Genomic DNA, 26,883 nt, shown 5'->3' on the forward strand with positions numbered 1-26,883 from the left:
CACCAAAATAATGTCAAATCAGGTTCACCGCTCACAGTGACATACATTTTTTTATTTCCAAAACTCAAAGATTCAAGTTTATCCAAAGAAAAAAATAAATTATCTCAACTTAAAAGTATAGGTCAGCAAAACTTTTTAATGTTTGTTTCAAAAGTTAAAAATTTTGAGTTGGCCTCAACTCAAAACTTTTTTGCAGGATGTTGCCTTGAAATTTTGAGTTGTCTCAGCTATTTTTTATTACAGTGTGAAGTGATTTTTATATTCTCTTACTGTAAAAATATGTAGCCTACACACCAATTTAAAAAAAAAAATTGTTGACAATAATGCGTCATAGCCTACGTCTATTGGTCAGTGCCTTTTCTTGATGGAGTCTCCATAAGCTAGCTATGGAAATCAAAAAAGAAAAGTCTTCAGGAATAAGAGAGAATTTAATTGTTTCAGCTCTAGATTTTTTTTTTCTCTCTCTCTCTCTTTTTGTCCAAAAATGTCTTTTGAACAGTTTGAACATCAAGGTTGCAGACCCCTGGTCTAAGCAATATTTAAGCTGGAACAAGTACTGTCTAATGAACATTTTAGTATATCATAATTTCTCTTGCACTGTTTCTGAATTTGTCGTATCTGTAACAGTGACTTATCTCCCCACACAGAAGCTCTCCCAGAGAGGAGCCATAGCAGCAGACAGCCTTGGTGAGCACTGTATTCATTTCTCCACCAGAGGTCGCTGGGCTCACAAGAATGTCAGTGCAGAGCAGCTCCAACAGCCAAAGTTACAACAAATTAACACTGAAGACTGCTCACCAAATGCACCAGACAGTAAGACAGTGAACTAGTCCGCATATTCCATACGATTACGATTTTTGTGTCTAAAAATCAAATAATATACAATTGTGTTACAAATGTGTTAGTTTTACAAATATTGATGTATCTGTATTAAGCAGCAACTAAAATCACAAACTTTTTGATGGTGAATGCCTCAAATACATGGGGATCAAGATCACCTGATATTTCTCTTTCTAAGTGCCATATTTAGTAAACTTGCTCATCTTTATAGCGTAAGTTCAGCCCTCCTTGCAGAAACACATGAGTCCAGGAAACATATCCATCAGGATTACTATATCCCTGCACAATCTCACCCGCTGACCATAATCTTAAGGATTCTGGAGGAGTATTTCATATCCTCTCTGCTGTGTCTCTGCTTGTTTTCGCTGCAGGCTGCAGTTTAAGGATTCCATTCAGTTCACTTCAGTATCACAAGAGACAGATTCTGAAAGTTAGAGAGAATTAGAACTGAAGCAAAACCTTAAGTTAAGTAGCAAGTAAAGTATTTAAAATATATGATGCTTCCAGTGAAAACATAATGGCATATAGTCTGTCAAGCTCATTTGAGTTCACAATGCCTAAAGATTTTGTAAAGAGAAAACAAATGGCCACTGGCTTCAATTGTATTTTATCTCAGACAATAATGAACTTTTACAGCTGCTTTTGTAGCTGTGTTGCGTCACTAATACTGTAACTGCCTGAATCCAGACTTTTAATGATTAACTCAATGTTAAAGCTCTTCAGAGTCAGACTGGGCCATACTTTTGTTTAACATACCACAAACATTTGAAGCTGTTGCTGGACGAGGTTCAACCATCTGGGAACTCAGGAGTCTCTCGGTCACACCTCACCTCACCTACTCCTGTATAATTCCTCTCAGACCTCCACAAAACCAACACTCCTGTTTGCAGACATCAATCACAAGACACAAACATCACTCTCATCTAGAGCTGCAACTATTAATCAACAACTATTCTTACAATTGATTAATCCGTATTTTTTTAGGGGGAAAAAAGTCAAAATTCTCTGACTTCAGCTTCCCAAATTCCTAAATATATTCTGGTTTCTTTCCTCCTCTCTGACAGTAAACTCAAGAGTAAAGTTGAAAATTATTTAAACTTTATACTTGAAATGGTATTTCAACTGTACTCTCAACATTTCAACTTTATTCTCAACATTTTGACTTTGTATGAAAAAATGCAAAAAAAAAAAAGTTAACAGTTAATCAGCTGTCCTTTGGCTCAGCTCAACCGTTCCACAAAATCTGGGGTCAATCTGTGAATCCATTTGGAAATTAAGCACCTTTTTGTGATGGACCACTACCATTACCATGCCTCCTTTCAACCAACTGGCATGAAAAGAAAGACACACCTTCACACATACACACATGACCTCCATGCCAAATTTCAGCCTCTTAGGGTGACTGCCAAAAGGTGGGAAAGTGTTGTCGACCTATAGAGCTGCTGGTCACATATGGTTGAATATGGAGATCTTAACTGAAAAGCTACACCAGGTGTCTACTGCTCTACAGCCTCACATAGTCTCTCCACAGCGCTGGTGAAAGGTCTGGCTCCACACACACACACATTTTGCTAGAGGGGAAAAAACACCCTGCCAAACGTCTTGGTGGCGTTAAGCCCAGGATGCAGCGACGTTAGCTGTTTGCTTGTTCATGGTTGTACCATTAGTGTTCCAGGTGCTAATTTGCCATTTTCATCATGGAGGCTTTTTGTTATTTCCTGGTGACTTTGAAAACGTAGGCACAGACGCCATGATGCTGCTTGGAGAAAGGGACCAAAAAAGTTTGAATATTTTGTCAACTAAAGTAGCCTACATCTACAGTTTAGCGCGTTTTCCTCTAAACTTTACCAGTGATTAGTTTTAAATCACCCCAGGTTAGCTATGGATGCCAAATCCAAAACATTTCTTTTAATCTTTTTTGGCCAAAAATGGCTCTTCTGCTAGTAAATATGGTTGATCCCTGCCCTACACCTAGTTGCTTGAACTGTTTTAAACACTTCAAACTCTAGATCAGGGGTAGGAAATTATTTTCACATGAGAAATTGATCAGGCTGCTGTGGACCAGACACAAATGATATAAGGTACTATTAATGACCAAATTTCTAATAATGGAATGGTCAGAAGTTTTCTATATAGGGTGCCTCTACTGTTAGTCACCCTTTCTAAATTACCATGAGATGAATTGTGCGCTATTTTGTTGCCAATGTCAGAAACTTGATGTTCTACAGTGAACCATGCAGGCTGCATACAGGTTGTGATGATAGCAGCAGCAAAAGTAGAAGAACAACATAAACAACATGGATGTACAACACTGAGAGAATATAGTTACAGTTTAATATAAAAGATACAGTTAATTATCATTACCAATGAACACAGCACTGACCCTTTTCAAAATAAAGCTCTGATAACAGTTTAATGGTAAGCAAAATGCAACTGACTGTCTTTTCTAGATTTTTAATTTTTGGTATTTCCATGTTGACCTTGTGGGCCACATGAAACCTTTCAGTGGCCCACTTCCAGCCCCCAGGCTGTGTTTTGTTTAGCTCTGCTCTAGATGATAACACTGAATCTCATTAGTTGAATCTTGAATGAATGAATTGACCCTTTTCTTCCATCTCCAGCTCTACATTTTAGTGCATTGCATGCAGTTAGCCTGCTGAGTGAAAGTTTATGATAATACTATAAAATGACATCACAGTGTATCCTTTTTATAAAATGTTTATTGATAAAAATAAGTGTATCATAACCTGTACAAATGATCACATATATCAATCAAGGACAGTCTTCATTTCTGAGTGATAATTTAAATGCTCATTCACTTTATATACCTGAGATCTTATGTTTTACATGATTTGCAGAATATTCACAGTCATCAAGCACAGCTCCCCTCATATTCAACATGTACTGTATATAGTCTAAAAAACAATAAAGTATCCAATCTTATAAAAGAATTATAACATATCATCAGAGAATAGTAACATTTTTGTTCTGTAAATCTGTAGCAACACTGAATCACAGTTGTACATCGATCATTGGTGTTTCATTTAATCACAGCTGGATGATGTTGATGGCCGACTCGTACCAAACCCAGAAGCCTGGATAGACAGCCTCGCTGAAGGAGGCCTTGAAGCGGTGGATGAGAGACATGGTGTCCCCCACAGTGTAGAAAGAGAGGGTTCCCCCGGCGTGGTCCAGGAACACCCCGATGCGTGATGAGTAGGGCGCGTTGATCTCGATCTGGTCTTTGTTGTGGCGGGCGGAGTAGCTGGAATCGGAGCAGAAGAGGCTCCAGGACTTGCGGTTGTAGCCGATGCGGCAGCTGTCTCCGTAGCCCGTCCTCTTGATGCCTTTGTAGGTGACTCCGATGGCGGCCCCCTCCCCGCTCCAGTCAACCTCCCAGTAGTAGGCTCCTCCAGAGAGAGCCTCCACGCACAGGACCTGGGGCAGGGAGTCGAACCGGGCAGGGTGGTCACCGTAGGACTGGGGGTCTCTCTTGAGGGCAGCTTTCCTGTTCCCTCGAGACAAGTAGAGCTGTCTGTAGGCTGTGTTTGGGTCCAGAGTGAGCTGGCAGGCATCTAGAATAGAAGATAAATTGAACATTAACTTCACAAGCAGAAACATTTACCTTAAGTTGCTTGGGGTTAATAAATATAAATGGTAAACCCAAGATGGAAGAAGTCTCTGTTTCACAGCAGCTCAAAGCACCCCTCACCACTGCACCATCAATTTTATGTAACTTCTGCAATAGCATGATTTGGATTAAGACCCTCTGACTGGACACAGAAATCAGAATAATCCCAGGGGTTAGATGTCACCTGCCTGCTGTGTGCCTCCACCTCTGCAGGTCACAGCTGGTGAGCTACCCGGTTGCCTCGGCTAGATCTGCCCGGCCTTTTATCTGGAATGCCAGAGGTATCAACACTGTTTGTGAGTCCATCTAACAAAGTACAACTTTAACTGTAACTGTAAAGTGAGACCCACAATCTTTGAACCCTTTTTACCAGTGGCCTTAATTAGAGAGTTCACATTATTTGAAGTGGGGCTGTGAGAGGTACATATCAATGGTCAGTGTGTTACCTACACTAGACGGCAGTGGATGCACCCAGTTTGGAGAAGTACCAGCATGGAAGCTAAGCAATGTACTGTTGTACTATGTATTTTAGACATCTAAACAAAGCCCACCTAAACAATCTATATCAGTTTAAGTGTATGCTACATTTAGAATGTTTTTGTGCCTTTACCTTGCCATCAGACATGGGAAACCGCCAATATATAAGCCAAATATCACTTTCTTGCTGAACCAGACTCCCTTCGCAAAACATTTTACCCTGCAGAAATCTTTTTAAAAGGCTAAAGCCACAAAATAACACACACAAAGTAACCAATCGAGGCAGTGTAGACCAGCAGTTTCTGTGTTCTGTGATATAAAATGACTGATTTTGTCAATGGAGTCTGGTTGGTTTGAAGAGAGCTATATGTGGCTTATAAAACGGTGGTTTCCTGTCAGAGAAGTCTGTCTGACAGCCAGGTAAAGCTGTGAAAATGTTCTAAATATAGTGCACACTTTAACCAATGTTGTTTTTAGACGGCTGAAATATATTTTGCTTTTGACCCTGTATACAGCAGCACATTGCTAAGCTTCCAGCACCAGTACTGTTGCTCCTTCCCCAAACCAGGTGCGTGTCGACCATCGTTTACTGTAGATGCACACTGACTTGATGACTACCTCATACAACCCTACGTTAAATAATATGAACTATCCTTTTGAAGGCAATGCAAATTAAGATAATCATAAAAACTAGACCTGATAAAGCACGATTGCTCAGATTGAAATTGATTGATTAAAATTATTGTTATAACTTAAACTGCAAACTGAAGCAAAATCACAAAGCTGTGTAAGTGCCAGCTAATATATTTGTAATTAGTCAATCCCAGCCTCTGTCAACGCTGTAGAACATCCAGTGGTTACTAGTTACTAAAGTCAGATTTTGTGGTCAGCCACAGGGTCTGACAGAGAACTTCATCAGCATCTAATTTGCCTCAAGCGCTGAAATGAGCAGGGGGAGCAGTGATGTGTGTCAGTGCTGGAAAAGAGAAAAAGTAACAGAGACGCTGAGACTCACATTTCAGGAAGTCGTCCCTGTGCTGAGGCTCGTGGACTGGAACAGACTTGTACATGGCAGCTTCATCATCTGAGAAAGTAAACGTGTTTCATGTTAGAAAATAGTCATAGTGGCATAAAAGATTAAATATTTGATAATACTTTATGTTACTTAATAACAGATAATTAACTTCAATAACTGCACAATACATGTGTTATCACTGTGAAGACTGGCATTAAGTGGGTAGTGTTGATATCCTTGTTATGTTAACCTGGATACTGTGACTGTCACAATATCTAAATATCATGTCATCATCAATGGATCTAATGTCAAAGACTATTTCAGAGAAGTGTGTTAATGTAAACTCACTGGCAGCTTGATATCCTAACCAAAGTAAACATTTAACCCTGCAGTAGCAACTCAGTGACCTCAGGCTGCCCTCTAATGAATGTCATTCTCCAGCCATGACCAAACATCAAACAGTATTACACAAAGCCCCGCTGAGGATAAGGGAAATTGTAAATCTGTCTAACTTTTCCTGCTCCAAGTATGCTTAACTTTTAATTTGGGTCTAGCCCTGTTGGATTTTCAAACAGTGATTTGTACCGATGTTATTACTCACTTTTGATTGACTTTCTCTTTTTGGACTCATCCAGTTGGCAGAAGGTCATTTTGTTAACTGCAAAAACAAAATGAATGAGTTAATGTGGTAACAGTATGTTCATAGTGATACTGAATATATCAGACTGTTTCTGAACAGTGTTTTCTTGATGCTGGCTCCTCACTCACCTGTCTTGGCAACCTTAACCAGTTCATCATTGCTGAATTCGTTCAGGTGCTGTTTCATCTCAGAGACGGCCTTAGTGACCGGGCCGAAGGAGAAGTAGGGGTTGACGCTCACTGTGGGCAGTTCCTCAGCCTCTGTCTGGGCTATCAGCATGTGGTAGCTCTGATAAGGACAAAACAGCAATTTGGTTACCATTTTCACCATGCAGTACATTATTAGTATGATACATTTTCAGTTAGTAGTCACATGGATTGATACACATTCGACTTGAAATGCACAGTGAGTGTTGGGAGAAACAGTATAGTGTACTTACAATATTAAGCGTTTTTTAATTTTGCATTTCAAGACTAAAGTTGAGATGTTTAGAATAAAGTTGACATACCATTTAAACTTCAATTCTCAAAATAGTATTTCAGCCTTATTCTCGACTTCGTTCTCAACATTTTGAATTTATTCTTGACATTTCAACTTTATTTTCAGCATTTCAACATTTTCTCGATATTTCAACTTTATTCTCAACATTTCAATTTCATTCTTGACATGTCAACTTTTTCTGAATATTTTGACTTTATTCTCTACAGTTAAACATTTTCTCGACATTTCAACTTTAATGAACATTTTCAACTTTATTCTTGACATTTCTACTTCATTCTCAACATTTTGACTTTTTGTCAACATTTTGATTTTATTCTTGAAATGTTATTTAAACTTTTATTCCTCACCATTTCGACCTAATTCTCAACAGTTTGACTTTATTCTTGAAATGCAAAATAATCTATGTATGTATTTCATGTATCTGTTGAGTGGTTGTCAGTTACCTGGATGAAGTGGATGTGGTCCTCGGTGCGGGACAGCTGGGTGATCTCCTGGTCTCTCCTCTTCAGATCAGCGATCTCATGGCTCAGACGCTCCATGTGGCCCTCTGCGTTGTTGAGTGCGGCTCTCTTGTTGGAGGAGATCAGCTTGGCCATCTCTTGCTGCATCCTCTCGATGGCTCGCATCATGTCGCCAAACATCTTCTCACATTCCTGCAGGGCTCTCTGGGCTGAGTTCTGCACCGGAAACATGGACGTAAGCCATTAATCAACTGGGCGTCACACTGGTTTCACCAGCACACTGAAAGAAGCTGTCATTACTACTACATGAAGGAATGTATGTCTGTGTTGGTAGTTGATTTAACTTTCAATTCAGTTTGGAGTGGTTATTCAGGTCTGATCTGTGTGATGGACGGTGGTGGCACAAACCTTCAGTGAGTCCACTGCTTGTTTTAGTTCCTCCATCTGCTTGAGTCGGTCATGAATCTTCTCCTGGATCTCAGCCTGGGTGGCACCCAGACGTTGCTATAAGGAAAACAACAGACTTTGTTGATCACGGTGACCGCAAGTACACAAATCAACAAATCAAAGTGACAAAATCTGAGACTGAGAGAGACAGATGTTTTTTAAACTTAAACATTCAGCTTTCACAGTGCACAGCTCAAAGCTGATAATGGAAGCTGTAGTGCAGGTAGCAGCCCTCCTTCATACGGGCGTGTCTCGCTGAATGCTCGAGGCTTTGTTTTCTGGGCTTGTTTAATCTATTGTAATCTACTCTCATGCATGACCTGCCACTGTTTCACTAGTGCAATGACAAATGATATGTGCATGTGTCACCGCTGATTCACAAATGACACAAGGTTCATGGACATGAAACAATACTTTTCATGCTGAGCAAAGCACATGTTAGCAGAAAAACCAGTGTTGTTACATAAGCAAATCGTCACCTACCTGCTCTTCTGCCCGCTCCTGCTCAGCAGACACCATGTCATGACCTTTGTGTTCTTTCACCGTACACAGCACACAGACACACATCTGGTCAGTGCGACAGAACAGCTCCAGACCCTTCTGATGCTGGGGACAGATCTGTCTGTCCAGGTGGCCGATCTCGTCCACCAGCTTGTGCCTTTTGAAGGTGGGTGTCTCATAGTGGGGCTTGAGATGTTTCTCGCAGTAGGAGGCCAGACACATCAGGCAGGACTTGACGGCTTTGTGCTTTTTGCCAATGCAGATGTCGCAGCCTACGTCCTGGGGTCCTGCGTAGTTGTAGTCAGGGGACGGAGGCGGAGGTGGGAAGGACTCGCTGTTGCGTTGGATGGTGGAGTGCCGGGAGCCTCCCATGCGTCTTGGAGTGGGCCTCTTGCTGTAGCTGACCCTGCACTGTGGGCAGGAGTACGAGCCTGTGTGGTCAGCATGGTCCCAGTATGTCTTCAGGCAGATGGAGCAGAAAATGTGTCCACATGGTATGGACACGGGCTCCCTGAGGTATTCCTTACACAGGTAGCAGTTGTCCTCGGACGACATGTAGATGACTTGGTGTGCTCCCTGTAATGCAGTGAAGATGATGTGAAGGCGTGCAGTCAGTGAGTCGTGTCAGCACAGTGGCAAAGTGATCCCACAGGTACTACAGGAGCAATTTATATAGAGTAAACAGAGAGGGAGGCTAAACTGGTTAAGCCGAAACCAGTCAAACAAGGGCGGGGCAAGAAAGGAAAACAGTGAATGCCTCCATCAGCTACAGAATCTAATCAGAAGGAATAAAATGCATGGTCACAAAGTTTGGCCTGCTGACAGCAAAAGTCTACCTCTTCAATGTATTTTTAGTTTCACAAAAAAGCAACATCATATAATAAATATACAGTGTAGGCCTTGAGACTTTTGAAAAGTAGGTGCAAATGTGATTACAAGAAATTAAAACTAAACTAAAAAATAAAACTAGGTGTGAAAAGAAAACAAAATTGTTAACTGAAATAAAAATAAAAATTATAATGTAAAACAACAAAAACAATATTGTCTACTTACAAAACTAACTGAAATTAAATATACAGGAAAAATTTTGTTGTTGTCATTTTTGTCAAATATGTCAACACAACAAGTGTGTGATTATTGTTACTGTATTCCATTACAATTACAGTCCTGAATACAGTTACTATCTTTAAAAATAGATCGCATAAAGGCAGTACTTTATTTGTTTATGTTTTATTTGCTCTAAAAATTATTTGAGGCATGCATTTCACATAATTTTTTTTGCAATTTGCAACAATTTGTGTGTGCTAATTGCAGCTGCCAGACACCACACAAGCGGAAATGCACAGACAGGATCCTGTCAGGAATGTTGTTGGTATGGAAATACACCGAAATATTAGTCAAGAGTTAGAAATAACTATATTCAGTGACTCAAACAAATGGCATCAGTGTGATGATTCTGAAGTACTCCAAAAGTGTTCCAAAATATTTAAAATGTGTTACTTGATTTTACAAATGACAATTCAGTAATCTGTAGTGGAATACATTTTAAAAGTAACCCTCCCAATACTGGATTTATCTACGTGATTGTGTATCAGTTACCTTCATTGTAATACCTGTTCTGAACTTGTTCCTGACAAATACTCCACATATTATTATAAAAAAAACAAATATAAATATAATAAAAAGGTCAAACCAATACTGAAACTAATAAAAACTTAAGTAAGTTGAACCATAAAAACTAAACTGAAATAAGCAAATCCAAGCTGGAAACTAACTGAAAGAAAACTGAATTTAAGATAAAAATTTAAATTTAAACTAATGAGAAACATAAAACTAAAATAACTCTGGTGCAAACAGAGTATGAAAGTTGCCGTTCAGAATAATGTAAGTTAAAGCCAGAAAGCACATTCGAAAGTGTTTAAAACTATGAAACAGTGCAGTGTAAAGAAAGCTCAGGTGTGTCACGCTCTGCAGTTGAGTGTACTCTGATTACTGAGTGTCGGAGATTGCCTGGAGACAGACTGTTCCCTTTGGGTATGTGATGTTCCCCTCTGAAGTCACAGTACAAACTGACCTCAAGATAAAGAGATTATTTTCTGCTCTTTGATTAAAAATGATGCAACTCATTTTCAGCTCCTGTTTTTGATCAGCTGTGTCTCATTTCACTGTGATGTTTGGTCACATGATGAAATGTCGTTTTCTTGGTTCTTGCTGAATTCAGATGTTTTGGTCCTTTTGAGCCAGCGAAATTTCTCTGACCTTCACCTCACCTGCAACCAGTTAATCATCAACTCACTTTTACTTTGCATTTCATTGCCACTGATTTCTTTTGAGGTTTGACAGGACAGCTGCAGTTTCTTCTCAGGTGCAACTGCTGTATTTCAGTGTGTGTTTCTGTTACCTGGAATACCACCTCCAATAAGAAAATGTGCTCCTCGAAACCAAAGCAATTATAAAAATGTTTTCTCCTCTGAGCTAAACGCCTTCCTCTGCTGATTTCATCTTACAGTGAACACACCTCCCAGCCAAGATGGAGTTTCGGGGCTGTTGAAATGGAGATAGGAATGCAACTACACTTGATAGCCCAGATAACAGGAGGGCTGAGAAAGCCTGCGTAAAAGATTCCATTGTGTTAGAGCCAGCGGGGCCCAAGCACAGTGCCAAGCATTATAGGGTCTGTTGTCCGTCAACAACAGTAACTACGGCTGACACACAAGACTAAATGTAGCTTCTTAGTTGATTTAAAGTTCCACTGACGGGGTCAGACTCCTCAGAGCAAATGACGCAATGGTAGACTTGATGTAGTGGTTAGAATAAGGTGTAATCAGTGTTAATAAAAACATATGGTTAAATTTAATTCAGTTGTACATTTAATTTATTTTCATGAAAAGATCCAAATAACTGATTTTTTTTTTTTTTTTTTTTACATTTCAGATAATCATTTTGACCTTCAAAAGACCTTGAACCGCTGATCTAGGGGAAATTACAAATTTACAAGACTTATTTATATTATGATTTGTATAATGGTATTTTCAAATTCATTGTTTTATAAAGTTAATAATACTTTGCATGTGACTTAAATAAGTGTGATCCTATTTCTGGTGCTAGAAATAGAAAGTATCAGTTACAGGTGAAAGTGGTTGAGCTGAGTCACTCTCCAGATGCTCATCTGGTTGCAATAAGTGTAGTTTCTCAGTCATAACATTAGCATTTAAATCACACTTCAACAGGCCTCTAAGCTGATGATTCAATTAGGACAATTTATTCTTGTTTTGCAAAGCAGATTTCTTTGCTTTTTGTCTCTACTGAACTGTCCCTTTAACCCCGTTTTTAAGAGGTGGAGAGGAGTTGGACTTTGCTACCATAAAACAAAAATCTAGAAGTTTTATGGAGAAGTTGAAGCTGTTAGTCTGCACTAAACCATGATATCTGAGCTTCTGGACTCCTTGACTTGTGCATCTACTGGCAATTAATTTCACTTAAGAATCTGTGTAATAGCAGATACATTTATGAGAAAGTGTTTCGACACATTTTGCCTTTAACAAATATTGCACCTCCTGTGATTTGAAAATTGCAGAAAGCCATACTGCAATTTTGATAAAGGTTTTGATTAATTGTGCAGTCCTACATACAGTAATAACAAAACGACAGCACATGACATGGACATAGTACAACACATGTTAATGAAGGAAGGACTTCAAAAAGATTGACTGATTGTAATGACAAAATTAATTAACCATGGTTTGGGGATTTACACAATACTTTGGCAAATATATTTCTCTCTAATTCATGATTCTTACATTAGTTTACTTCAGTTTGGTTTATTAGGATCCTCATTAGCTGCAGAAAATGCTGCTGCTGTTCCTACTGGGGTCTATTCTTACATTCAAAGTTTCAAGTTCGATATTCAACCCCCTAATGATTGTCATTATTAGTGGTGGAAAGAGTACTGAAAATCTGTACTTAAGTACAAGTACAGTTAGATTGCTAAAATGTTGCTCAATTACAAGTAAAAGTACTGGTGTTAGAAATACACTTAAGTAAAAGTACAAATTATTTGTTGCAAAAACTACTCAGAGTATTAGTTACTTTTAACCATTGATGTCACAGTCACCTCTTCAAACTAGGGCTGCAATTTTTGTGCATTTTCCTAATTGTGCTAGTAATCAATTAATCAATTTATAAGATACAAAACACATTTTCTGCCATTTAAATTTTTTATTTTCTCTCATTTTAAGTTCAAGTTTAATCAATTAATAAACGGCTCCATCAGACAAAACAATGTCAAATGAGGTGCAGTTACAGCTACGACTATTGATTAAATATCCATGAATACACTTTTATTGTTAAATTGTTAAATTCTTGACAGCAATTAATCGATTCATGATTAATCATTAACATCCTTACCCCCAGTATGTGCTATCATATAGCATTTTGTTTTGTTTTCGTCCACATGTCCTTGTTTTCATTGGCCTGTTTGAGATCAGATCATCTTATTGGCTGCTAAAATACAGATCAGAGGTTTGGACATTAATTCAAATTGTTCTTAGTACTCTACTGTGATTTTAAAGGTAACTAAGTAGATTACTTTTTCCAATGTATGTTTCAGTACTTGAAAATCTACTCATAAAAGTACAAGTACCCCCAAAAAACTAAACTTAATTACAGTAATGTGAGTATTTGTAATGAGTTACTACATCAGATCATCTGGTTTCTGCTCCTTTCTTTCTGTCATCTCTGTAAATCTTCTGGTGTTGTTCACTCTAAAATACAGATACAGCAGATACTTTTCAAGTTTAAGCTCTTGTTTAAAGTCTACGTAATACCACATGATATCATCTGAGCTCTCTTTACCACTGCATGAACTGTTCAACAGTTAGCTTCAAGCAGTTATTGTTGTGTGAGCCAGAGGGAAGACAAACCACATCTGGATAACCGGTGGTAGTGGAAGACCCATGGTGGTACATGTACACCAAATAGTTTTACTTTATTTGACTGAGTTTAGGTTCTTTTTTTTTGTATCAGCCTCCCCCGGCAGCCAGTAATTCTGTGACAAAGACTGGGTCTGTCCTCCTAGCTCCCCAGTGATCATATTATTGCAGGTTGTCATTTTAAAGGGATAGTTCACCCAGAAATTAAAACTCAGTCTGATCTCTTTTTGAAGTTTAAGTTTGGCTGATTAACTTTGTTAAAATTACCTTTTAAATTGACAAATATCATATGTGCAAATCATGGCACAATTCAAACAGGATCAAAAAATTATTTGTCTCTCCCCTTTGACTACCATTTACATTTTTCCCCCAGTTAGGTCCCATGGTGGTCCACCAGAGGGGGAGGGAGTTTGGCTTTCTAAGTCTATAGACCTTTTTCAGCCATATTGTTATGAAATAATAAAGTAAACACAGGTGTTACCAATGATATTCTTTAAGGTCCTGTTCCATTTAGTGTAGCAGAGACCTTCAAGTGAGCCAACATGGACAATAGTACCCTGACTGTGTTTGACCTGAATGGAACTGAACCACAATAAGTATCACAGGTAACACCTGTGTTTACTCTACTGTATCATGTCAAAATAGCTGCTGTGAAAAAGGCCTGTGGTTCAACTTTTAAGGAATTTATCTCAACAAACTGCACATACACAACATAGCCATGCTATTTTGTTTTTTATGTCAAATCTGAATTGAGACACCATAAAAACTAGACCATTGTGTTGGAATTTATTAAGTTTTATTACGATATGTCCCGTTGAATGCAGCTTTGATAGATGGTCAACATGCTGGTTTGTCCCGTCTCCTGGCTGAGGTTGTCGTGACAACAGCAATGCTTACTAGCAGTGTGTAGTCTTTCCATTCACTCTGGGTTGGTGTCAGTACTCCTCACCTTTGCATCTACCAACATCAACAAATGCGTCCACGTCTGAATATTGTGCCTTCCTGTTTTTATTACTCACACTCAGTGAAGTGGCTCCTTGTTTCCTTTGATCAAACAGCCGTTTGTGTTCTCCTGCACTCGCCCTGCAGAAAGCACCGCACCTTAATGAAGGCTGACCTTTCTCCTTGAACTCGGACTGAGCTATAGATGACAGTGGAGTTTCTGTCTGCTTCATCAAAGAACACTGGGAGCTGCTGCTCTTAAAGGCTTCTTATTAAACCTTATTAAAGTGTGTTATCCTATAAACTTTATCATACCTCATACTGACTTTCTCAAAGAAAAAGGCATTGATTTAGATTATATGTTTACTGTATGTTCTTCACTTTTCTATCACAAGTTAGAAAGTCAAATAACTGGAAGCTACATTCAAAGTTTTGTCCCCTGGCAGTGGCCCTGGCCTCTAACAGGTAGTTAATCTGTAAGTACAGAGCGCTCCCTTTACTCTGCAGGAAGGAAGGAAAAACTGGCTTATCAGAAACCTGACCAAATATGGAGAGGTGAAACTACCAAGTCTATGAAGTAATGCAAGATATAAAATGAAGGTGGAGCCAGTGTACTTTTTACAACCTTAAAGACATAGTATGCAACATTTCCCTTAAAGAAACACAATATATAGACTCATAAAAACATAATTCCTTTTAATCGTCACATATGACTCACTAGTAGTGTGTCTGTGCCACTGCCTGTATTTTTCCTCATTTTCTCATTATTTTGCTGTGCTCAGGACACTTTACCAACCAAAACTGTCAGTACTTCATATCCTGGGAATTAGACTCAATAATCAACCTTCTCATACCTTATGAACAGCTCAGACAATTCCTACACTATAAAAAATATGGTTGAAACAACTTAAAATATCAAGGCAACGCACTGCAATAGATTTTTGAGTTTTCAAGTCAGACTCTTAATTTTTTAAATAAACCTATCATTATTTGTTGAGATAATATACTTTTATTTAAGAAAACTTAAATCTTTGAGTTTTAGAAACTAAAAAAAAATCCAAAATAAATAGCAGTGAGCTGCAAACCTGATTTTTCCTTTGTTTTAGTGCCTGAAAAATTCAATTGTTTTAATTGAATATATTGAAATTTAAAATTTTACTTTCACTTCAGTTAATTTACTTTTTTTAATACAGTGTTTGGAATTAGTAATATTCAAAGCTTTAAGTTGAAAGCAGTCTGTTGAAATTTTAAGTTGTTTCAACTGTTTTAGTCATAATTCTTTTCAGTTTTACAGTGCACTGATTCTACCTTTAATTTAGTGTGTTTTCCTATGTTGTTACAGTAGGGGCTCTAACCTATAACAAAACAGGAAAGCACTGTGATTGGTGCATTAGTATTGGCAGAAACCAATAGACTAGAGCCAACTGAAATGTTAATGTGAGTCTATGATGTCAGCACTTGCTGCTGCAGAGCAAGTCAGGGTCACAGGGGTAAATTAGGCAACCATGAGGGTGACATTTTTAGGAATGAAAAAATGCGACATTACTCTCAGTGAAGCATGCACACAAGTATGTGAAACACGCACTGCAACAACACACCTGGATCCGGCAGGAATGTGTTGCGTGTGCACACGCAGCCGTGCGTGTGTGTTTCCGCTTGGTGTCTCAAGCATGAATATTTTCTCTCTGCTGCACAAACATCTACAGTTACAAAGTGACCTGACTGGTCTGACTGGACACAGTGCAAATACTCAACAGCACTGAGTTGTAGCTACACCTACAGCAAAGTTCAACTTTTAGTTTTAGGTTTTAGGTGCTAAAAAAAAGGAGCGAGCAGGGAAATTACTTTGAAACACTGCCTGAGCTCACAGTGTCTCTGTTTGTTTATTGGGTGGTCCCTTAAATTCCGACAGTACTTTAGGCTGCATTCATGTTTGTCGGACTATAACCGGTTTAAGACAATGGCGATTCTGTCTGACAACAATAGGTGGAAATAGAGCTGCCGAGGAGTGTGTGCGCAATTCATCCACAGATGAGCCACATGAGAAATTTGAGAGTAAAGGAAACTCCGTGGAAAATGGAAGCATTTTTCCAGCACGTTCATTGTCACTTGTTGTACTTTTTACATTTCATTCATTCTCTTTCTTTGTCCATATCCTCTCTCCTCTCTCTGTCCTGTCCTGTCCTGTCTGCCCGCCCTCTCTGTCTCTTTCTCCGTCCCTCTCCCTCCTCGCTCAACCTGCTTATCTGAACTGGGCAGGGCTCGATACACTCACAGCACAGGGGGAGGGCCTTGTCTGCTTTCAATCAATAACCTCTGGAATTCAGAAATACAAGTAGGTCCTGTCTCTGGCAGGCTGTACCACACTCTTGAGGGCGGGCTCCCAGGCACACTTGTCGAAGCCTCTGTCTGTTCTTGGCGTCTGTTTCCGCAGGTCTGACTGTGTTTTTGGTCCATCACAATGGCTGATCACACTTCTCCAGACTACTTCAACTGCTCCTTGTGTATGAGCCTGCTGAGGGACCCTGTGGCAATCCCCTGTGGCCACAGCTTCTGCATGGACTGCATCAGCGGCTACTGGAATGAGGCTGACTACACAGGGATTTACATTTGTCCGCAGTGTAAGATCACTTTCACCCAGAGGCCCGTGCTGCGGCCCAACGCCACTCTGAGCATGGTGGCTGAGAAGATCAAGAAGAGTGGCCTGACCCTTAACCTCAACATGTCCCAGGGGAACATCTACGCCGGGCCCAGCGACGTCCCCTGCGACTTCTGCTCTGGGAAGAAACTAAAGGCTGTGAAGTCCTGTCTCAACTGTCTGGCATCCTACTGCGAGAAGCACCTGAAGCCTCACTATGAGTCAGCCACGTTCAAAAGGCACAAGCTGGTGGACGAGCTGGGGAACCTGGACAGGAAGATCTGCCCGCAGCACCAGAAGTCCCTGGAGCTCTTCTGTCGAACAGATCAGATGTGTATCTGTGCTATCTGCACAGTCAGTGAACACAAGGGCCATGACATTGTCTCTGCTGAGGCAGAGAGGGGGGAGAAACAGGTAAGAAACCCTCCTGTCTCTGTTTATTGATATTTCTCACAAACTAAACGCAGAAGGCACACAAATAGTCCTGTTCACCTGTTAGAAAATCTTTCAGTCAGCTACTCAGAGAATGAAAGTAAGTATTCAGTTCGAAGCTGAAACTCCTCTCCTAATTCAACTCTAATATGATTTTCAGACAGATAAGCCTTTAAAAGGAGCCACATCCTTGTACATTAGAAATATAGAATAATTATATTGAGTATTTTGAGTGAAAACAAACTGCTCACCTGTTAGAAAAGTCTTTTTCAGTGAGAATAAGATTGTGAGCATTCAGTTAGAAGCTGAAACTCTTCTCCCAATTCAACTGCAATATCAATTTCAAACAGATAACCCTTTAAAAAGATGCTAATCCTTGAGTATTTTGAGTGAAAAATCACTTTCAATGAGCTTGTCAGAGACTTAGAGTGTGATTTCATGACAGAAACATAAGCAGTGCTGAAACTCTGATTTTCGGACAGATTTAACTTTTAAAATCCTTGGTACCTTGGAAATAAAGTATTGTGAGTGAAAGAAAAGTGGTCACCTGTTGGAAAAGAAAGAAATTGTGACTACATGTCAGGAAAAGTAAGGCAGTGCTGAAACGTCTCCTTTAATTCAACTTTAACATGATTTTGAGACATATTAACCTTTAAATATCATTGATCCATTAAAAATATACAGTCATTGGAGTATTTTGTGGGAGAGCAAACTGTTCACCCGTTGGAAAAATCACTTTAGATCTTCTTGGAGAATGAATGTGTGATTTCCTGTCAGAAAGTTTAGCTGAATCTCCTTTCCTAATTCAACTCAAGTATGATTTTCAGACATAAACTTTTAGTAAGAGCCACATCCCTGATGTGTTATAAAAGTATAGTCATTCAAGTGTTTGTAGTGAAAGTAAACAGGTTGTTTTTCCCAACTCCTGCCCCTGCTCTACGACTGGGCTTGTACTTTGACCCATTTCGCCGACGCTATCAGCTAAACTGGCAGGCATTCACCGCCAAAACAAATCCAGCTCTCTGATTAGCTGTATGAAGGCCGGGGGGGAGTGTCTTACAGTTATTGCCTCTGAAAGCTGCTTTTCAGAGAATGCAGCGGTATCCAGCTGTGGGATAGATACACAGAAACCGTACATTTCCTTTCTGCTGCTTTCTGCTTTCTGTTGGTTCCCACCTGTGGGAGCAGGTCTGTAATAATACTGGAATGTCAGGGGGCATCAAGGCCTTCGACACCTCATCATCAGCCAATCACAGTGTCGTAACTGTAGCAATGACCATTCAAATGACTCACCATCACATTGCCTGTAAAACTATGAAGGCTAGATAAGACTGTCAACAGATACTGTGGAATAGATGTGCATCACTCAGGGCAGTAATCTGTTTTTATGACTCTATATGTAGGCTAGTTTTAGAGCTTGATGGAGTAATAATTCGACCTGCTGTTTTCTTTACAACATGGGGGAGTCTGGTTTCTCTCATCCAAGGATTTACAACCTGAATCTCACACATCTCACTCCTGCTCTCTCCCCTCCCCCTCTCATGTTCACCCCCCCTCCCTCCCTCCCTAGATTCCCCACATTCCTCAAGCTTATCTTGAAGAATGGGTTGGTGGGCTTGAGTAAAAGCTGAATTAGGAGCCGTCTATTCTGCATGTCAGAGCTGCGTGCACCTTGAAACATCTCTTTAAAAGTCAGGCAGCGGTAGATTCGCATTCCTCACATGGCCAGAATTCCACTACAGATTTTTTCCCCCCTCTCCCCCTGAGATAAAAGCCGGCCGTATTAAGAAGATTCTTTTGAGTGGGCTTTATTAGACATGCCCAAGGGCCTCCCCAGATATTCCTTAATGAGAAAGAATGTTTTTACTGAACCAACAAATATGAGGCTTTACATCTCATACAATAAAACAGCATGACATCTAACTACATCTTATGCCAGCTTCTGCATAATAAATTAAAGGAGGCCGGTACGGCCAGTCAGCATGGGAACAAAACAGTGAAACAGATGAATGTGTAATATGCCTTTCTTCTTCTGCAGAAACTCCTGGGAGTCTCTCAGGCTGAGATTAGACAAAAATGCCAGGAGAGGGTGAAGGAGCTGGAGGAGCTGAAGACTGCTGTGGATTCACTCAAGGTACTTGAACTTCTATGTTCATATTAATATGTCAACAAACTTTCTTCTTTCCCCCTTTGGACTTTTTTAAAATAATAAATTAGATACAGATTTCCATGACACATAAACACACAAGAATTATAATACAAGGACTTATTACACATTTCTTTTGAATACTTAATTCTGGTTGGTCAATCACAGCATTCTACGGTCTGTTATTTCTGAATAACAGACTGTTGCTGTGAACGCAGTTCTGAACATAGACTCTGAAGGACTCAGCAGAAGAAATAAAACCATTTTAAAAAAAATGTTTTGTGTATTTTAGCCAGTAGTGTAATACACGGGACAATGCACAATGAGAGGGTCATTATTTCACAATAATGACTCTTTCACTGTACATTATCCTAGGCCTGTATGAAGTAGCTGAGAAACGTATCACAGTAGGGAAGTTTCATATTGATCATATAGGTTGTGATTGGTGACATGTCTTGTACTTCAAGGGGTTGAAGCAGCTGAGGGGATGAAGTTAAAAAGCATCACAGTATTTTTGACCAAACACTCCAATATTGCAACAATATTTAAGGGATGACAATTGGGTCTTCAGAAAATATTATTATACCTGATTAGATTTTTTGGTAACTAATCATCAGTAATGTGGATATAATGACTAAATAGTAAAATCAAATAATAGAACAGCTCAAACAGTCTGATAAGCTCAGAAAATTATAAGACTTTACTGTAATGCAGCCTTTAAAACCAGGAAAAAACAACAGTTTTGATATATTACAATATAACAGTATCAACAACAACAAATCTATCACAATATAATATTGATATATTGCCCTGCCCTGCATTGTCCCTTGCATGGCTATTGTACAAACAGTAGGTTACAAACCAACCAACTCTCTTGATTATTCATATTTCAACCATCAAAAAAGAAAGACCATGCTATAAGATGTTGACTACAGCAGTGTCTTCTGTCTTGTTCAGAATTCAGCCCAGAGAGCCATGGTGGAGAGCCAGAAGATGTTTGAGGACATGATCCGCTCCATTGAGAGGATGAGGTCAGAGGTGACCAAGCTGATCGGCATCAACGAGAAGGCCGCTTTCAACCAGGCCGAGGCTTTGATCGAGCGACTGGAACAGGAGATTGACGAGCTGAAGAAGAAGGAGTCCGGCCTCAAGCAGCTGTACAGCACCGAAGACCACATCCACTTTTTGCAGGTAACATGCAGCGTTAGTGCATGGAGTTGTCATTTATTGGTGTTAATCCAGGTGGGACTGTGGGCCTCTGTGGATAAAAATCCCCCCTCCTTTGTTCACTTACTTAGTTTTGCTCAATTCCCACATGCTTATGGGATTGTGATTATGTTGTCTGATCCCATAGACAGTCAATAAGTGAGTCAGTATAGCTTAATGTTACTGTTTTACATAACTTCAGACTACAGAAAATGTATACATAAAAAAGGTCTGTCCTGAGGTATTTACTAGGTTCTGACTTTAGGAAAGTAGGAAAAACAGTAATATCCCCCTACTGTATGTCTCTTCAACCAAATCACACACATTTATGTGTGATCTCCTTTTTATAACTTATGTTTTAATTTAACTAATACTTTTCACTGTTTGGACGTCCACATCTCACTCTGCAAACCTCTGGTGTAATGTGCTGGTATTCCAATATATAAGCAAAAGTAACAAAAGTGCACACATTCTTAGCTCTAGTAAAAGTAGAGTGAAAGTAGAAGTACTGAAGTACTTCTTTACTCAAGTAAAAGTTAACAGAACCTCACATTTTCTCCGTGGTCAAGTCTTTCTCTCATCTGTTTCATCTTGTTACATCTGTCATGTGTGATATGCACTGATGGACACACCAAGGAATCCTCTTTTCCGTGTGTTATTGTCCTGTCCGTTTAGATTGAAATGACATGACGCAAAGTAAAACTAGTCAAAAACCCTCAAAAGCATTAAAAAATGTTGAAAATGTGAGGAACAGGAAGTACAGATTGTTGTGTTAAAATGATGGGAGTAAAAGTAAAAAAGTTGTCAGAAAAATGAATAAGTACAGATACCTGAAACTTGACTTAAGTAGAGTATTTGCACTTAATTACTTCCTACCTTTGCCTATAAGGCAGTGTGGCTTAACAAAGTCATAGTGATAGATTTTTGTGTTATTGTCATGACGTTGCATTTCTACTCTAATTCTAGCTTAATACAAGTCAATATACATATGGGTGTGGTTTTGAATGAGATGGCTTACATGCACAGGTTGCCCATGGTTATAATAACAATATAAACACATGTTAAGTTCTTTGGATCAAGTGGGCATAAGAATTTCTAAACGAGGACTTGAAGAGGAATTAAAATCAGCTCTTTGATTTATTACTCATAATGCTGTGGATGGAAATTTGTATGGTGAAAAACATTTCCCTATGATTCTAGTTCCAAAATGGATTTTCAAATCAAGTCAATTGTATTTATATAGCAGCAAATTATAACAAAAATTATGTGATGGCACTTTTCATGTAGAGATGGTGTAGAAGGAGAATTTCTACGCCTTGCATTCCATGTATACTGAGGCATCTGTTATGCTCTCTGAGAGGGTCAGCATTCTCTCTGCATCCCCTGTGTGTGTTTGTGTAACAACCTCCAGCTGCTCAGTGTGACACTGGGCATAGTATCTGGTGTTTCCCAGTTGTTTGGTGTGACACAGTCTTCTGTGTTTGGGGAGTTAACAACTATCACCAAACCTTGAAGTGCTGCCAAGAGAACCACTATCTTGCCTTGAACTGTTGCCAAGCAGCCCAGCTGCAGGGAGAAACCTGGTCACAGGTGATGTACACGGGATGCTGACACAGTTGAATGTAGCTGGATATGGCCAAATATGGTTGGGTGCCAGGATGAAGTCATCTAAGAGTGTGCATGTACATGGAACATGTGTGGAAAGTACCTAGAACATCAGAAAATCATACACGGGTATGTTTCAGGTGCCAGTTGAAAGGTTAGAAGGGGGAGGGACTCATCAGAGTCTCTGAAATAGTATAAATGAAGTCTGTTTCGTTTAAATTTTTTTATGAAAATTAATTTGGGCCACTCTGTCTGTACTCAGATAGTTCATGTTGATGTATATTCATCCTTGTCACGATACTTGCTTTTCTTTTCCCATCAGAACTTCAACTACCTCTGCACCCCCACTGATGACGGCTTCATACCCAGAGTGACGGTCAACCCCGACTTCTCCTTTGGGGCCGTCAGGAAAGCTGTGGCTGAGATCAAGGAACGCCTGGAGGAGTTTGGCAGAGAGGAGCTGCTTAAGATCTCCAAGTCAGGTCAGGACCTCAGCAGCAGAAACAACAATGCTTTGACATGATGGACAGAAAACGCAGACAAACTCAGTTTGCTCAACATGAATGTGTTGTGTGTCTTACAGTGAACGAGGTGCCAGTGTACACAACAGAGAGTCGAACATTGGACAGAAGGAGCAGAGGTGAGAGCTGTCACTTCCTATAACAATATAAGACTGTAGGAGGTTAATTATTATTTAGGTTGATAATGCAGCCGGCAGTCCTTAAATTAAAGTACAAAAGGTGAAAGTACTCATTATATAGAACAGCCCATTATAATTATTAATGCATTGATATGTACATGATGTTAAACCTACTACAAGGAAGTTTTTACAGTGTTTCCCAGACTTTCTTCCTGGTGACCCACTTTATAAAGATGACAAACCATCATGACCCATGTCACAGTGAGGCTTATCAATAACTGCCATTTCCACATTACCCTATATTATCTTGAAGCTTTATTGAAAACATATACACATTAAAACTTTATAAATGAGATATAAATTCATTTGGGCTGAGGTAACAGACCGTCTCATTCTTTTTATTTCTTAATATCAGGAAAACAACAAAGGACATTTTAGCCTAAATGAGTCAAAATAAGTGCTTTTAGGCAGAATGAACAGGCTCTTGTTTTTTCTACTAATCAGTAAAACAATATACATATTTCAAATGCTTTATAAAAGGTCTACTGCAGATATAAATTTTACATTTGCAGAATTTCTTCCATAGTCTTTTATTTATTTGAGGACCTAAATAAAACCTCTTGTGACCCACCTGTGGGTCCCGAGCCGGTCTTTGGGAATGACTGCTCTGTATGACCTGTGTGTGCAAATGAGAGCATCGCAAGCTATTTGCTGCTTCTATTCTTTTTTTATTTTACTGCATGAATACAGATTGAGGTGCAGACATTAAGTGAGAGACGGTGTGACAACAGACATTACATAATTGAACCGTAATTCTAAACACAACAACAAGCAAACAAATATCAGTACAAAAAAATAAATAAATAAATAAAAAATACTAAAAACACTGTGACCTATTTCTAAGCTATTTCTGTTGTTAACACCTGCCACCAGGTCAGATTCTTTGTGAATTCTCATGAGGAAACAGGCCTGTGTTTGCATTTTCCCAGGCAAACTTACAGTAAGTAGTATGTTAACCAGTTAAAAGGAAGCAGAAGATTTTTATCTGGATAATTTCATTTTATCATTTTATCATTTTTCATTTTGTTATATTTTGTTGTGATGGCGGAGGAATTTTTTCACTTGTCTTCTGTCTTTCTTTTCTATGTAGTTATGGTCACCTCTAGACACGTGTTCCTGCAGCAGCGTGCTCTTCTCCATACGTCATTGTTTTCATTGGCCCATTAACGAACAGACAACCTCACTGGCCACAAAAATGCAGATGAGGTGTTTGAATATTAATTCAAGTTGTCTCAGTGTATTCAGTGGAAAATTATGATTTTAAAAGTAGTATAATTTGTACTTAAGTGCATTAATATAATTACACACTTACAAAAAATACTCATAAAAGTACCCAAAAAAACTCCTGAATTACAGTAACACGAGTATTTGAAATTCTTCACTTCCCTGGGAATCACTACCTCTTTTCTCCACAGGGGGCTCCAAAATCGACACAACATAAAAGTTCCTTGTTGTAGCTTTAAGCTAAAGTAGTGATACCACAGTGTAGAAATAGTGAAGAGAAAGTCTTGTATTCAGAAATTCAGTTAAGTAAAAGAACAAACATATTGACATATACTGATACCAAGAAAAGTATTAGTATTCATTATGCAGAATGGCCCATTTCAGAATAATGTCATTTGTTTTACTGAATTATAATAAAAGATGCATTCATATGTCAGCTGGATTTATGTTTTTATTTTCTACTCACCAGTGGGATCAGTTAAGTTGTACCGTAGTCCGTACTAATTCAGTCCCAGAAAGTTTAAATACTTGAGTACAAGTGCCTCAAAATTGTATTTAAGTTCAGTGCTTTCCAACACAGAGGGGTTGTATCATAGTTTCTTCAGTTAAAAACACTGCATGAAGACATCAAAGAAAGAATGAAAGGCATGTGTGTGGGTGTGTGTAGTTCACACTGACCAAACCCAGTGTTTGTTCATGTGCAGGCAAAGAAATGACAGTGGACAACACTCCTCCTCCAGAGCCAAAGAGCAGAGCAGATTTTCTGAAATGTGAGTATCTGGTGTTTTGACTTGAAATATGATGATTTAACTCAAATGAATACAATAAAAATGTTTTGATTTTTGCCTCCAGACTTTTGCCAGCTGAAACTGGACTCTAACACAGCCTACAAGGAGCTGTACATCTCTGAGAGCAGCAGGAAGGTCATCCGCACCAGAGACCTGCAGCCGTACGGGGACAACTCTGAGAGGTTCGACAGCTTCGCCCAGGTGCTGTGCCGGGAGGCCCTGTCCGGAGGCCGCTTCTACTGGGAGATCGAGTGGAGCGGGGAGTTCTCCATCGGCGTGGCCTACAGGAGCATCAGCCGGAAGGGCAAAGGCTCGCTTTGTCTGCTGGGCTACAACGACAAGTCCTGGAGTCTCCTCTGCTCCGACACGGGCTACTCCGCCTGGCACAACCGGGTGGACAAATCCATCAACGCCCCCCACTCCCCCAGGATAGGTGTGTACCTGGACCACACCGCGGGCGTGCTGGCGTTTTATAGCATAGGCAACAGCATGACCCTCCTGCACAGGTTTGAGACCACGTTTGTTGAGCCTCTTTACCCCGGCTTTGGAGTCGGAACCTCGGTCAAGATCTGCAATGTGAAGTGAATATGTGAATTTGAAAATATTTTCCATGTGTCTCATAATATGCAGCAATGCTTTTGGAATATATATATTTTTGCAACATTTTGAAACTGCACCAAACCACATTGACAAGTTGTATGACTTATTTTTGATGAAAAATGTGTATATACTTTTTTTTAACTCTACACATCACTTATTATGTTTTGCATTGTGCTGCCAGATCACACGTTCATGATAGTTTTCTAAGACATTACTGAAATACGTATTACAACATAATCACACAAATACAATATAAAGAGAAGTGTTATCCCTTTCAGCATCTGATCATAACTGCTGGATAATATTAGAACGTGTCAGTGTGTCATAAATGAGCTAAACGTCTATAAACGTTTTATGTTCTCACCCACCATCATATTTTTACACACTATGACTTCATAAAGGGTGTGACATATCTCAAGTCATGATGAATGTAACCTGAAATAACAGGAGGTACATTTGCTTATCATCACAAGCTTTATCAATATTATTGCAAAATTGATTTAAAATGAATTGCACTCTTATGATCGGTATGAGCAGTACAGTAATGTTCTTGTTGGTGCATTCACTGCTATTATTTTGGTTTCAAACATCCAGAAGAACATGTCATTGTCATTTCATTTTGTCATGTTTTGATATTATCTGACAGTTGTTGTATCAGTTGCTGAGAGCTTTTACAGTTTATTTTTTTCACTTGAACTAACCTTTATTTAATTTGCTGTATGTTTACGTATATAATGGAAAACCAGAGTATAATTGTTATCAAGAAAAGACTTGTTTTGTAACAAAATGCTTCATCAATAGTTCTAAATAAAGAGCTAAATGAATGAACTGATCTTTGAGTTTTTTGAGATTATTTTTCTATTTCTGCATGAAAACATAAGGAACAAATGTTGTTATATGTGCAGCCAAATCAAATGTCTTTTCAGATTAGAAATGTAGATCTGTTTTATAAAGATATAAATGAGAACATACTAATAAGCACAAACAATAAGTAATAATTTATTGTTTGTGCTTTAACAACATTTCAAAGATCAAATTATTTGAGCTTTTGCTTTAAATCTTTAACTATAACTGTCAGTGTTGGGGAACAGTGATCATATTTGTATTTGCATTATGACTCAAGGAGTTCCATAGTTTTTGCTATTCTGGGGGCAGTTA

The 26,883-nt window shown here is 39.1% G+C and overlaps 2 protein-coding genes across 3 annotated transcripts; one reads left to right on the forward strand and one right to left on the reverse strand.

Moving 5' to 3' along the window:
• The first annotated feature begins 796 nt into the window (after positions 1–796).
• Positions 797–26,557, forward strand: ftr82 (finTRIM family, member 82). Of its 2 annotated transcripts, XM_084730494.1 has the most exons (8): positions 797–813; positions 16,821–17,438; positions 19,495–19,590; positions 20,560–20,793; positions 22,736–22,895; positions 22,997–23,053; positions 25,042–25,107; positions 25,190–26,557. In XM_084730494.1, the coding sequence occupies exons 2-8, from the start codon at positions 16,848–16,850 to the stop codon at positions 25,708–25,710; spliced, it is 1,725 nt and encodes a 574-aa protein (XP_084586620.1). In that variant the 5' UTR covers positions 797–813; positions 16,821–16,847; the 3' UTR covers positions 25,711–26,557. The 2 variants fall into 2 exon arrangements, with proteins under 2 accessions (XP_084586620.1, XP_084586619.1); XM_084730493.1 differs by lacking the exon at positions 797–813 and having other exon boundaries at positions 16,688–17,438.
• On the reverse strand, positions 3,543–9,162 carry ftr83 (finTRIM family, member 83). The gene is made up of 7 exons (XM_084730490.1): positions 8,496–9,162; positions 7,974–8,069; positions 7,548–7,781; positions 6,732–6,891; positions 6,565–6,621; positions 5,964–6,032; positions 3,543–4,415 (listed from the first exon to the last, which is right to left on the reverse strand). Exons 1-7 carry the CDS (start codon positions 9,066–9,068, stop codon positions 3,889–3,891), a joined length of 1,716 nt encoding a protein of 571 aa, XP_084586616.1. The 5' UTR covers positions 9,069–9,162; the 3' UTR covers positions 3,543–3,888.
• Positions 26,558–26,883: the final 326 nt, after the last annotated feature.

Source organism: Lutjanus erythropterus, chromosome 11 (genome assembly GCF_056507025.1).
Source record: "Lutjanus erythropterus isolate fLutEry1 chromosome 11, fLutEry1.hap2, whole genome shotgun sequence".
NCBI lineage: Eukaryota > Metazoa > Chordata > Actinopteri > Lutjaniformes > Lutjanidae > Lutjanus > Lutjanus erythropterus.

Bases quoted from the DNA above. Each gene is read 5' to 3' on its own strand.
- ftr83 (XM_084730490.1), bottom strand. From the start codon at position 9,068: ATGTCGTCCGAGGACAACTGCTACCTGTGTAAGGAATACCTCAGGGAG. The intron at 6,622-6,731 runs GTGAGTGAGGAG...TTGTTTTTGCAG, and splicing joins GGTTAAGGTTGCCAAGACAG to TTAACAAAATGACCTTCTGC. The intron at 4,416-5,963 runs GTGAGTCTCAGC...CTTCTATTCTAG, and splicing joins CAGGGACGACTTCCTGAAAT to ATGCCTGCCAGCTCACTCTG.
- ftr82 (XM_084730494.1), top strand. From the start codon at position 16,848: ATGGCTGATCACACTTCTCCAGACTACTTCAACTGCTCCTTGTGTATG. The intron at 22,896-22,996 runs GTCAGGACCTCA...TGTGTCTTACAG, and splicing joins GCTTAAGATCTCCAAGTCAG to TGAACGAGGTGCCAGTGTAC. The intron at 25,108-25,189 runs GTGAGTATCTGG...TTTTGCCTCCAG, and splicing joins CAGAGCAGATTTTCTGAAAT to ACTTTTGCCAGCTGAAACTG.